Source organism: Pyxicephalus adspersus, chromosome 7 (genome assembly GCF_032062135.1).
Source record: "Pyxicephalus adspersus chromosome 7, UCB_Pads_2.0, whole genome shotgun sequence".
Lineage (NCBI taxonomy): Eukaryota > Metazoa > Chordata > Amphibia > Anura > Pyxicephalidae > Pyxicephalus > Pyxicephalus adspersus.
The window spans coordinates 48,527,157-48,540,361 of NC_092864.1; the positions used below are offsets into that span (position 1 = coordinate 48,527,157).

At 37.6% G+C, this 13,205-nt stretch overlaps 1 protein-coding gene across 1 annotated transcript; it reads left to right on the top strand.

Moving 5' to 3' along the window:
- The first annotated feature begins 741 nt into the window (after nucleotides 1-741).
- Nucleotides 742-4,087, top strand: SP9 (Sp9 transcription factor). The gene is made up of 2 exons (XM_072416812.1): nucleotides 742-858; nucleotides 2,026-4,087. Exons 1-2 carry the CDS (start codon nucleotides 838-840, stop codon nucleotides 3,304-3,306), a joined length of 1,302 nt encoding a protein of 433 aa, XP_072272913.1. The 5' UTR covers nucleotides 742-837; the 3' UTR covers nucleotides 3,307-4,087.
- The last annotated feature ends 9,118 nt before the right edge of the window (nucleotides 4,088-13,205 follow it).

The following is a 13,205-nucleotide window of genomic DNA, read 5'->3' on the forward strand; positions in this document are numbered from 1 at the left end:
AAAGACATTTTCAATACAATATGGGAAATATATGCTATGGGGAAATTATTTCAACGAATATAAAAAATAAAACATTTGGGGGTTGATCGACCTGGGGGTGTCATTGATGACTGCAATGTGTCAGGAGATCCCATCAGAATGTCACATTCCTTGTTTTAGAAATAGAACCCATCAAGGTATATAAAAAACGAGAATATTGCAACAAAATAATGATAATAATTACAAAAGTATAATAATAAAAATAGTAAGAGCAAGAAGAATGATAATACAGTAAAAAGATAAAATACTAAATGGATTTCATTAAGAAAAATTGAAATTGTCCAATTGGATTTCTTTTCATTTTTAGGCTTTAGAATCTGTTGGCATTTAGACATCCAAAAAAATTGTTGGAATTTGTGAGTTATTAGATTTATGCACAGCAATTTTTTTTTTTTTTGGAAGGGATTTATTAACCCCCTGTAGGACAGAAAGCAATGAAATCTGACTAGCTCCCTCCCGACAGGAAAAGGTTAATCCATTTTTTTTTCCCCCCAAGGCAATGGAGCTTCCAATTCCTCCCCTCCTTTGAACAGCCAGGATTGTAAGAGCGCTGATTTCTTGCACCAAGTCGCTTCTCATTGGCTGCGACGCAGCTCCCCAGTCGGCGTTCGGAGCCTCCTGATTGGCCGAGAAGGGCAGCCAGCGGTACTTCAAAGCAGGCGCTGCCAGCGCAAAGCCTGAGTCTAGTCCGCCGCAGACAGTAGGAGGATCCGCACTCACAGCAACTTGGGCTAAGGAGCAGAAGGCACAGGGCTGCCAGCCACTGACCCCGGCACTCACTCCGCAGCACGACGGGCTATGGCTACGTCTATCCTTGGGGTAAGTCTGCATGATTTTTCAACTCTTCCTAAAACTTGCAGCTCTGATAAAAAAAAGTTAGCAATAAAATTATTGAAACTTTTTTTTTGCTTCTGTAAATAAAATAAAAAAACAAAAATAATATCAGATCATGAATTATATTGTTCGTGTAGGTGAATGATACGCTCACCTTGATGCTGCATTTATTCCCCTCCCAGAGCAGGGAAAGTTTATTGCATTTATTTGATTTCGTTACCAACAATGCAGCCTGAACGATATCATTTCTCCTAATCCCCCAACCATTACCACATCAATACAAGCAGCCGCCACTTATGGATTATTTTACTCTGCGGTTGTCTTGTGCTTCTCAAAAGCCCTGGCACAAGATCCTGCAATAAAACCAGCTCCCAATCCTTCCATTTCTGAAATGTCTGTTCTACAATATTTAATATCTCAGCTCACTCATATCACTATCTACAACTAACCATGTGCAAGAAATAATCTGAATTGTTACATTTATTATTTCAGATTAACTTCAATATTAATTTCTCTGTTGTTTTGCTATAAAAAACATTTTCATGGTGATGTAGATCTTTGATGTGTTCCAATTCCACAAATAAATCGATTTATCAATAAATAAATCACATTTTTTTATCAATTTATTCATCACCTAAAAGTAAAAATTATAGTTTGTGTTTAATATAACTGAAGCAAAATGACGCAAATGGCAATTATAGCAAATTTACCCAATAGATCATTCGAAATTTTGGAAAATTAGTAGAAAAGATGCGTCAGTTTGTTAGTAATTCATAATGTGATATGGGGTATGGTGGTGGAATGTTGGTGATTTTGGGATCAAAGACAAAATTAACAAATAAAATGGGGTGATAAAAAAGAACATAAAAATGTTTTGCATTTCTTGGTGGCATGGTTTGGATTAAAGGAAGGGGTTTGTGGTGGTGGAAGGGTTAAGTTGTTTGGGCATTGCTCTCACCCAGGTCTCTGGAATACATGCCCACTCCTGTGTCTATGGCACTGGCTCGATGTGCACCTGGGGTAATTAGGAGGCGATGGCACCTGGTGTGGAGCAGTTGGCAGGGGCACGCTGGAAGGGAAGTGGTGATGAGGCCAGGGATGGTGCCAGGTTGGATGTGTTATAATGATGTACTTGTTTGTGTCCCCTCTTAGGAAGAGCCAAGATTTGGGACCACTCCTCTGGCCATGCTTGCTGCCACCTGTAACAAGATTGGGAACACCAGCCCCCTGAGCAGCCTCCCGGAGTCCAGCGCCTTTGCTAAAGGAGGCTTCCACCCATGGAAAAGATCCTCATCCAGCTGCAGCCTGGGCTCCAGTCTTGGGGGATTCACAGTCGCCACCAGCAGGGCCTCCAGCGCCCTAACGGGAAATGCCACCGCCAATAGCGCCTTCTGCCTGGCATCCACCTCCCCCACCTCCTCGGCCTTTAGCAGTGACTATAGCGGTCTCTTCTCCAATGCCTCTGGGGTGTCCCCGCAGGAAGCAGCCGGCCAATCCGCCTTCATCTCCAAGGTGCACGGGGCCGCGGATGGACTGTACCCCCGCGTGGGCATGGCTCACCCATACGAGTCTTGGTACAAGTCAGGCTTTCATTCCGAAGTGGCCAATGGGGCCTCTGCTTGGTGGGATGTGCATGCTGCCAGCCCCAGCACCTGGCTAGAGGTGCAGAACCCCCCGGCCGCTGCAGCTGCCCTGCAAGGGGCTCTTCATTCCGGGGGCCCCCATGGCCAGCTGAGTGGGTACAGCCCGGACTTCAGCTCACTCACACACTCAGCTTTCAGCTCCACTGGCCTGGGCTCCAGTGCCGCCTCCCATCTGCTCTCCACCGGGCAGCACCTACTCTCCCAAGAGGGCTTCAAGCCCGTACTACCCTCTTACCCGGACTCTGGCACCTCTATGCTCTCCGGGGCTACCGGGGCAGGGAGCGGGGCCACAGGACGCTCCGCGCGCAGGTATTCCGGCAGAGCCACGTGCGACTGTCCAAACTGCCAAGAAGCGGAGCGGTTGGGTCCCGCGGGGGCGAGTCTTAGAAGGAAAGGTCTTCACAGCTGCCATATCCCCGGCTGTGGCAAAGTGTACGGCAAAACGTCGCATCTGAAGGCTCACCTGCGCTGGCACACAGGGGAAAGACCATTTGTCTGCAACTGGCTCTTCTGCGGCAAAAGATTCACCCGCTCCGATGAACTCCAGCGACACCTCCGTACCCATACGGGCGAAAAGCGCTTCGCCTGCCCAGTGTGCAACAAGCGCTTCATGCGCAGCGACCATCTCAGCAAACACATCAAGACGCACAATGGGGGAGGAGGCGGCGGGGGCAAGAAGGGCAGTGACAGCGATACAGATGCCAGCAACCTGGAGACCCCGAGATCAGAATCCCCAGAACTCATCCTGGAGGGGGTCAGGCCAGGGAAAGACTCAGGCAATGATTCTTAGGGGGTGCAGGCTCGGCCATCCCAGGCAGCCACCTCTGGGGCGCAGAGGGACTTTTGGACTTGGGCGCAGTGCAGGTGATGCCACCTCTGGGGGGGCAGAGAGACTCTGGGTAGCACTGTGAGAGTGCAATAAATCCATGCTGAATTGCACTGGACTAGCTTGTGCTGGCAAAGGCAGATCATTCTTCTGCAAACTTTTAGAGACAACAGCAATAGCATCAGTGGAGGAAAGTCACTGACTCAAATCTACATTTATTTTTTCTGTCCTGCTTTTCACAATCTTACAGACAACACGGACCGATCATTATCCCCCACTGGATTATGACGTTCACACTACTTTGAGATCTATTCCAATTCCTCTTTTTCCTTATTTAGAACAAAAAAAAAAAATACAGACATAAAGGTGAGAAGTACAAATATAGGAATTCTCTGGACAGTCTCTGTATTTCCATACTCTGTATAAATAAGTTCCCCAGAGTTTGTGTTCATTTTTCATTGCCCATGTAACTGTCATTCTCGAAATAGTTTCTATTTGGTGGATTCCTGAAATTCAGGAGTTATTTCTTTCTCCTTTTTTTTTAATTATTTTAATTTCCGATGCACTTTGTGAAAGTCAATATATATATGTAAAAGAATATTTAATATGTTGATTTAAACATTTGACACAGACACGTAAATTAAATTCAAGGTAAAAAAAAAAGATCAAATAAATGCTTTTATCTGTACTATATATAAAAAATAACCTTGATCATATTTTGATTTTCCTATTATTAAAGAAGTCTGATCAACATGTTTTTTACTCTCTTTTTTTTTTGAATTTTGCATTGAGGAGAAATTGGTGAGTTACAAAAATGGACATCAATCTATAGTCTTTATGGTCTGTACATTCTGCATGTCCTAAAGAATATAGATGTCTGTATTTTCATAGTCGGCTGATAAATGTGGGACTGAAAACTCTGAAATCTTGAAATGATTGAATGTTATAGAGATAGAGAAAGGTTATTTAATGAAATACACACTTCAATATGGAATGCTAAAAGGGTTAGCATGCATAAATACTGTTAGAAATGTAATTTATATATTTATATATATATATACACATATATATAAATATATATATATACATATATATACAGAGAGAAAGAGAGATAGGTAAATGGAAAATAGAAATGATGTTCGTTTTATATAAAGATATTTAGGCACATTTCTCTCTGAAATATAGAGGACAATTATATGCACATCTCTGTCTCCATATATTATGTATCTACATCCTTCTAATATATATATTTCTCTATATATATACATCACATAATTTTATATTTATATGAATAACACAATAATAATAATAGTAAGATATATATATATATATATATATTTGCATATAACTTTTTTCCAGTATTATTTTTTCTATTTCCCGAAATCAATTATCTTGGGCAGAGGGAGAAATCTGTCTTTTTGCAGCCAGTCCCCAAGGACTAAATCACTACAATAAATACTCCACAGCCTACATTTCATGCCCAAATGAGAATCGTGTTCAATGTTATTAATTTTGACTCTGAACACACAGCAAGCCTCCCGTGTCTTGTACACCCTCATTAGGGATTCATGTCTTATCAAATATCTAATTAATCTGCTAGACATCATTTGTTCTGGCCAACTTTATCTGCGCTGGTCCAGGGGGAAAAGTGAGAATATTCTGCGGGACAAAAAGCTCCCTTGAAGATCGCCTTTAATTGTCTAAATTAACTGCGCGGAATTTGCATGTCAAACGCTGAGGGCCAAGCACACATGAAACCCAAAACCGATTTAAACGCTTCCAAAAAAAAAAAAAATACAGCACTTGATTTGATAACTGCTCTGTTTAATGTTTAGGAAAGGCAACTGCTCCCCCCTTCTTCTTCCTTTTCAAAGACAGTTGATATATGCAAATAGAGGTCTGCCAATGCTTATGGGTCCATGCGGTGAAATGGTCCTTGCTAGTTATTTGAATATCTCCGGCTCTGCTATTGAAAAGGTTCAAGGATACTGTGTTGCTTTTCTTTTGTGATTACCCATTGCAGCGTCTTAGGCTGGAAGAAGGAGGAAAGACAGAGAGGGAGAGAAGGCAGAGAAGAAAAAAAAAGTCAGGAATAATTAAAGCCTGGGATCAGGCCTGGGAACACACTTGCAAGAGGAATCTCATTTAGACAGCTTCTTTCAAAATAAGGCACAGTTAAATTGACCAGAAGGCAATTATTGAAATGAAAATTATTTTAACTGCTCTTTGTCTTGCTTCCAGCGACAAGAGGCAGAATGGTGAATCAAAGTCATTTGGGGATTAGGGGGAAAAAAGAGATACACTGAATGCTAAGACAGGGACATTGGCAATCATTACTTTTTATTCCAACTTAATTTTAGGGCTACTCTGTACAAATATATATATATATATATATATATATGTGTGTGTGTGTGTGTGTGTGTGTGTATCTATATATCTATTTAAGATATATATGTAAAGAAGTGATTAGGAATGTTGTGCAAGTTAATTTCATATAATTATACAGCTGTATGCTGTGAGATAGACACTGACTATAGATATACATACGTATATACATTATATATATATATATATATATGAGACAAAAATATTGATTTGTATAAATATATGTGTATATATACGCATGTTAATCCATCTATACACAGTGCCTATCTATATATCCATATCTTTATATACACATTTACACACAGACATAAGTACATATATATATATATATATATATATATATATATATTTAATTGAATACCTAAAATATGTTTGTATATATATATATATATACAGCTGTATGCTGTGAGATAGACACTGACTATAGATATACATACGTATATACATTATATATATATATATATATATATATATATATATATATGACAAAAATATTGATTTGTATAAATATATGTGTATATATACGCATGTTAATCCATCTATACACAGTGCCTATCTATATAGCCATATCTTTATATACACATTTACACACAGACATAAGTACATATATATATATATATATATATATTTAATTGAATACCTAAAATATGTTTGTATATATATATATATATTTATACATTATACAAAGCATATGGATATGTAAAAGGATTTGATGCACGGGGTGTAAAATATGGTATAGAGGTATATACTATTACTATACTACAATTATTACTTGCAAATTGTTTAAATATGTATATATATATACATAGAGAAAGCGGGAGTGCTATATCTACGAGTCAATTTATATATACATTATCCATATATATATTAGGTGTTTAATTTAGTATATATTTATAATATAATGACTAGGATAGGAATGCTGTGCATCTTACAAGTAATCTTCACCTGAAATCCCATGTATTTATTGCTGTTATTATTCAATGTGTTATTTATATTTCTACTACATTAGTTTATTAGCAAATCCCGATTCTATAAGTGCAGTGGTTTATTGCAGTGTTTATATTGATATATGGAGAAAGAGAAAAATGAATGTAAATGAAGAGAACATGAGTGAGCGGAAACTTTTGGAGACATTCTAGCTACACATAGGATGCTCACATTGCTGCGGTCCCAGCATCAGGCGGTAAGTCGGGAATGTCCTGATTGTCATGCTGGGGTGCAGATTTGGTTCCATGAAATTCTGAGGAAATGAGTCAGGTCCGGCTGTGTGACAGGCCTACAGGGCTCAGTGTTCAGATCACTGATCAAGGAGCAGGGGGGCATTACTATTGCCCTTTCAAGTCAAACACATGTCCATCACTGCAGCCTCCCCAGAAATGAGGAAGGGTCTGGGCGTGTCAGGCAATCAATGGTTTCAGTAACTTACCCTAATAGACAATACCTGTTAGTGATGGGCAATTCCCACCCCAAAAAATAATACATATACATAATAATATATATAATCTCTTTCTTTCTGTACACTGTGTGCTAGGACGATCATGCTTAATTCCCTTGCTTGAAATAAGCAGTTAAATCAAAGCTCCTTTATGATGATTAAATAAAAGAACCTGATGCCATAAATCCTTGATCCCAAGGTTTTGCTCCAGCGATTCACAAGTTGACATGCAGAACACTTCCAGCAAGTATTTGCATTGCATTATCCTCTGTTATTATTAGTGTACATATTGGTTAGACAATGGCACATTTCCTGATATCGCACGTGTCCCCATGGGAATGACATAATTCGCTGAATGTCACTTTATGCCTTTTCTGTGACACGAAGAAATAAAGACAGAGAAAAGTCTATTGCTATTGACTCAACAAGACAAAACATTGCAGCTCCTATCCCTGGCTTCTGCGACTCTTTTACACCACCTATCGGACAGTTTGAGAATTGCATTCCTAAAATGCCATCGCCTATGCACTGGGACTTCAAGCAACTGAGACTCCCTAAAGGTACCAAACTTTTTTTTATATATATATATCAATTAAAGGAATTTTTATAAAATGAGCAGGAGAAAAAATAATCCTACGGTAATGATTATCTATTTTTTGCATGTTTGATTCTCATTGATTCAGTGATTTTTGTAGACCAATATTTATTTTTTAAATCCTACTGTGCTTATGATTTCCAAATTTCCAGTCTTTAAATTCATTGGTTGCTGTGCTATTAAACGAAAAATTTAGCACCCTGGGCAGCTCCTAATATCAGTGGTTGATAAACTTAATGTAAATGTACTAAAACTAAATGTATTTAAATCTCCCCCGGCATCAAAAAAATGAAACCTATCGAAGTACTTATCTCTTTATGCCATTATCAGATCATTCTTTTTTTCTAATTATTACTAAATCCATTGTACAATACAAGCACAGATTTGCGGCCGACAATACCCGATTGATATTGATGTGTGTGATTTCTCATGCGACATTTACCATTCTGTGTATTTGGTGCTTTGCTGATAATTGTAGAATGAATCAAGTAATACAAAGTGATAGCATGGTACAGATCTGTACAAAACAAACTGGAATAGAAAACCAAGGAATTATTGTGCAAAACATGAAAAACCAGAATAAAGGTCTTGCTTTAAACCTGAATTACTTTAAATGGCAATTATTCCAAATATTCTTTTTTTTTTTTTACCTGGAGGTTCAGCTTGCTAAGCAGAGCTGGTAATTGCTGCTTGGATAGCAAGGCTGAAAGTCCTTGTCCATTTTTTTTTGCTAGGAAGAAGCTGACTAGAAAATGTGAAATTGCCTTTCTGCCTAAAGCTGCCTTACCTGAATGTCATAATTACAGTAATTATGCACATTCAAATTATATGCTAATTAAATTAGAATCAAATCGCTCTAAATCGGAACCAAATGAGGTAGTAGTGAGGAATTAATCAATGACAACATAAATAAAGACTTTAATAGATATTTATTTCTAGCGATCTCAAGGCGAATTTTAAAGGTATTTTTATTTGGAGGTACCCATTCATTTCATATAAACAAATATTAAATGATCATAGCTTTCCTGGTAATCTGCACTCATCAAGTCAATATAACAACTTCCATTTGGATGAATGCAGAAGGAAAATTGTAACTTTGACATTTGTACAGGAAGGCAGCTTGTAATAAGTAGGGAGATTTCAGGGGATTTATTAAAGTTTGCTCAATGTTTTAAAATGGAATTGTGAAGGGATTGTACAAGTGTACAATGATAGATTCTGAAAAGCCCAAATATCAGCTGAAGATCATCATGCATTTATAAAATGATGTTAAGGTGAATTAAAAGCAAATAAGACTCTAAATTATAAAACATAACTGCTATGTAAAAATGAAGAGAGAACAGTGGAGTTGTTGCTGGTAGTAACCATTAAGAGTCCATCATCTGAAAACTAAAAGTTATTTACAAAGTGCAACAAATTCAATTTTAATAGTATTAATCCACAATTAAATTTGCCTGTAGATTAGTTGCCATGAGAATCAGCCTTATTTTCTGCATTCTCTGATCAAGGTACTTTTCACTTTTTAACAGGTGACAACTGAACACATTTCAGTACATACACCAATCTGTATGGGGGATGATATCTGACCATGCAGTACATTATTTAGTTTGAAGACCCATGCTTGATCACTATTGATCTCTGCTTTAATTGGAGAGATTGGCATTACTATTTGGAGGGTTCACAACTACTGGCTAATGCATGTTTTCTGGATCAAATGATAATATTTGTGTATGCCCCACTATAGACTGGAATAGTCATTTCTGCTGTAGATATTTTGAGGATGATTTACTAAAGGAGTTGGGAATCTTCACTCAATAAACTGAATGATTTCACTGCATTTATCCAATCATGTGAAAAGCAAATTCATGTTTATTTATTTAATCTGCTCATGAATGTGTATTTAAGGTTAATAAAGTTGGTAACTTGGTCAATTCAGACTAGTGGTAAAAACTGGAGTGTTAACCATTACTAGGTACCTATTGGTAGCTGCCAGGTGTCTGTGAGCGGTAAGTCCTAGGATTTTGCAGGCATTTGCAAACACTTGTGTATCCAGTTACAAAGTGTTTTTTTTTTCTTACTTACATTCTTATTCTTCCACAAAAATTTTGAACAGAAATCACATTTTATTACTATTCCAAGCATTTGCAAGTGTTTTTATTTAAATTTCTAACATTGTGGAGGACTGGAAGTTGGAAAGTTGGAAGATTCAGTCTTCCTGAATGTCTGAAGCTACTTCTCCTGCCACCCTTAGTGGCTGAAAAAAATACTACTGCTGGCAACTGCCTGAAAAAGGTGGAAAAAAAAACCTAAACCATTTGTTCAGATTTTAACCCTTTTTGTCCCCTTTTTGGGAGTTAAATTGTGTGATACCACTTGAAAAAATACTAACTTGAACTTAACCCTGGTAAGTGAGCCTCTTTAGGTCTGAGTTAGTTTTGCTGCATTTACTATGTATCGGGAGGTGTCCAGAACAAGCAGCCCCCACTATATGCATGTTCTCCATCCCTTCAATCTGTTCCTTTGACAAGTGGATTGCATCAGGTGCAAATGCCTGGTGACAACTAGAAAGATGTTTCAGGTCTAAGATAATTGAGCTGCTGTGTTTTTTTTCTTTCTGACTAATACAAAAAGAAAAAAAAGCCTAAGACAAAAAGACAGAAAATAAGCATTTTGGAGAGGATGAAGAATCTTTCAGAGTCATCTTGTCAGCTGTAAAATATCTCTAACATCAGAACAAATTAGGTGTTTAGAGAAACACCAACATAGCTGTGACAGTGGCGGGGACAGAGTGACATGGTGGCTCAGGCTGACCTGTCATACATGTATTTTCTTTTATGAAAGGGACATGAATATGGGCTTGTTTGCAGGAGAATTTTCAGGGGCCTCTCACCACTGGAGACAATGTAATTATTTCAATGATAAGTCAATGTCACACAGTGCCAGGCAATAGTCTTGTGTAAGAGTTTAGAAGGCTGCAGCCTCTCAGCAGGCAACATTTCATTGCTGGGAATTCCATTACATAGGGACAGGTATCTTACTGCCTTGACACATGTTCCATTATTTAATTCTAATTACTGTAAATGGCTACACAGGATTATAAAAGGTGGGCCAAAATGTAAATAGAAGGTCTAAAGTTCTCCAATTTTATTAAATAACAAATCCTGCCCCGGAATTTTAATCTCAGGGGTATTTTGATTTCAAAGCACATGTACTCTATGCAAAATTATTTTTAAAATTAAATTAAAATCTTAAGAACAATTGAAAATAACAAATTTGCTACTTGTGTAAATTTCTTGTGTTCTGTTTTTATCTAACACATGATGTTTATACTTCTGATCTGTGCCTTAGATTGTATTCCATGCCAATACTTATTATTCATTTCCTTGCACCCCTGTTATCCACCCCTTTCAATATCTGCACACTGTTGTTTGTTTAACATGAAAATTGTTACATTGAAAATGTGAAAAAAAATTGTGTTGGCTTTTTCAAGTAAAAAAGATTATCTAGATCATTAACTTTATAATTACCCTTTACTGTAAAGTAATAAAAAACAGCCGAGGGATCAGCAGTGCATCTGGGCTGTGAATCTGAAGAATATCCATGAAAACTGAGAGGTAAAACATTTAAAACAAAAGAACCATAAAAGTAATACACTTGCATTCTTAAGTAAAGAATGAAAGAGCAATATGCTTGAATGTCAGTTTGTCCAATTTTAAGGATATTGTATCACTTTTTTTAGGTGGGGGACATTGACAAAGAAAAGCATGAAGAAAACCGTGAAGGAAACCATGTGTAAACACCTACCAAGTTCAGTAGCTCATTCTGGATTAGAGATGTGCCTTTATCCATATAAAACACGCTTTATAACACTGTTGTGTATATTGGGTAGTATTAATGAAGTCTTTACAGAACCATGTGAAATCATGAGTGGAGTATGGGAAAATGCATGGGAGTGACTAAGCTACCATATAAAAAAATGTTTTTTTGGGCTTAAGTGAGACCAAGAGTGAGCTGAAGGTAAAGTTCAAACCAATATGTATAACCAATTTATAACTATGCCATTAAAGATAGATGGTGCAGGTACTATGCTGTTGGGCCTCTATTTTCCAGTAAACATTAGGCCTATTGTCTAAATAGAAGGAAGAATGAGTGGAAAAAAAATACCAGGAAATACTGGAAGAGGACCTGTTAATAAATGGATCTTGGAAAAAAAGCACCATGATCTCAAACCAATGGCCAAAGTAACATAATGTCTCAGGAACAAAAAAGGCCCAACAATATTAAAATCGGTTAAAATTCATGAACTACACTCCAAAGAGATTTCATGGCAGTATTTAAAGTGCTAACCCTTCTTCAATCAGTTTTAAGTAAATTTCCTGTTGCATTCCAATGTGAACAAGTACTCCTACGGCCTACCTTAGAGCTTTATTTATATTACAGGGAATCCGACATTCCCTCATACATTCCCTCATGGGACTCCTCAAAGTTAATGTCAAATGGCAGCAAATGATTCCCACCAGGGAAAGTTTGAGGAAATGTCAGATTCCTTGTTTTATATACCAAGCCCCAAATGTCCAAATATGAAGTTGCCTCCTAAATGAGGAAACAGCCAGAAATAAAACATGACAGAGGTTCTATCCATTCTCTGTCTCTAAAACATAAGAAACATTTGATTTAAGTTGCTATGGACGAAAACATACATGCAGTGTTTCATTCATACAGCAGACTTTCTTGACATGGAGGAACCCTTGAAATAACTTTCAGATCCCAGGGAACCCCGGCTAATATTTGATATATTAACACCTCATGGCAGATTACCTTACCCTTTTTTACCCAGGGCTGCTTTATGTAACAAAACTGTTTACAATATTAATAAAATGAAATAAATAAAAATACAAATGGCCAGAAAGGAAATGCAGATTGTGAAAATTGTGCTGCTACTGGACATTGTTAGTCAGTGGAATAGTCACCACTTACATGAATGGTCAGTGTAAAAGTGACCCAATACACAGGGGGTGGGGTGGGGGCAAAGGGTGAAGGGGCTCATCACAATGGTGGTCATTGGAAGGAATACTCATTACATTTGTAGTCAGTAAAAGTAATCCCCCTGTAGATAGATAAAACACTTATTAGGAACCCAAAACTCCAGAAATTATCAATTGCCTATGAAACCCTTATGGAACCCTAGTTGAGTAAGCTGCTCTATTGGTTGTAACCAGGTGCAGACTTGGTATCCTCTCACCATTGACTGCTTTGGAGTTACCATGTAATCTGATGTATTAGTGATATACAATGCAGATTCATTATTTATCTTTTTAGAAAAATGTTTTATGCTTTCGTATCCAGCCAACAGGTTGCACCTTTTTCCACTTTCCAAATTTGCCACTTTAACTAAATAGCTCAAACTGAAATGTATACAAACAATGACAGGTGGCTGTAAGGAATTCT

Excerpts from the sequence above, each read along its gene's own strand:
- SP9 (XM_072416812.1), top strand. The coding sequence starts at position 838 with ATGGCTACGTCTATCCTTGGG. Across the intron at positions 859-2,025 it reads TGGCTACGTCTATCCTTGGG|GAAGAGCCAAGATTTGGGAC; the intron begins GTAAGTCTGCAT and ends GTCCCCTCTTAG.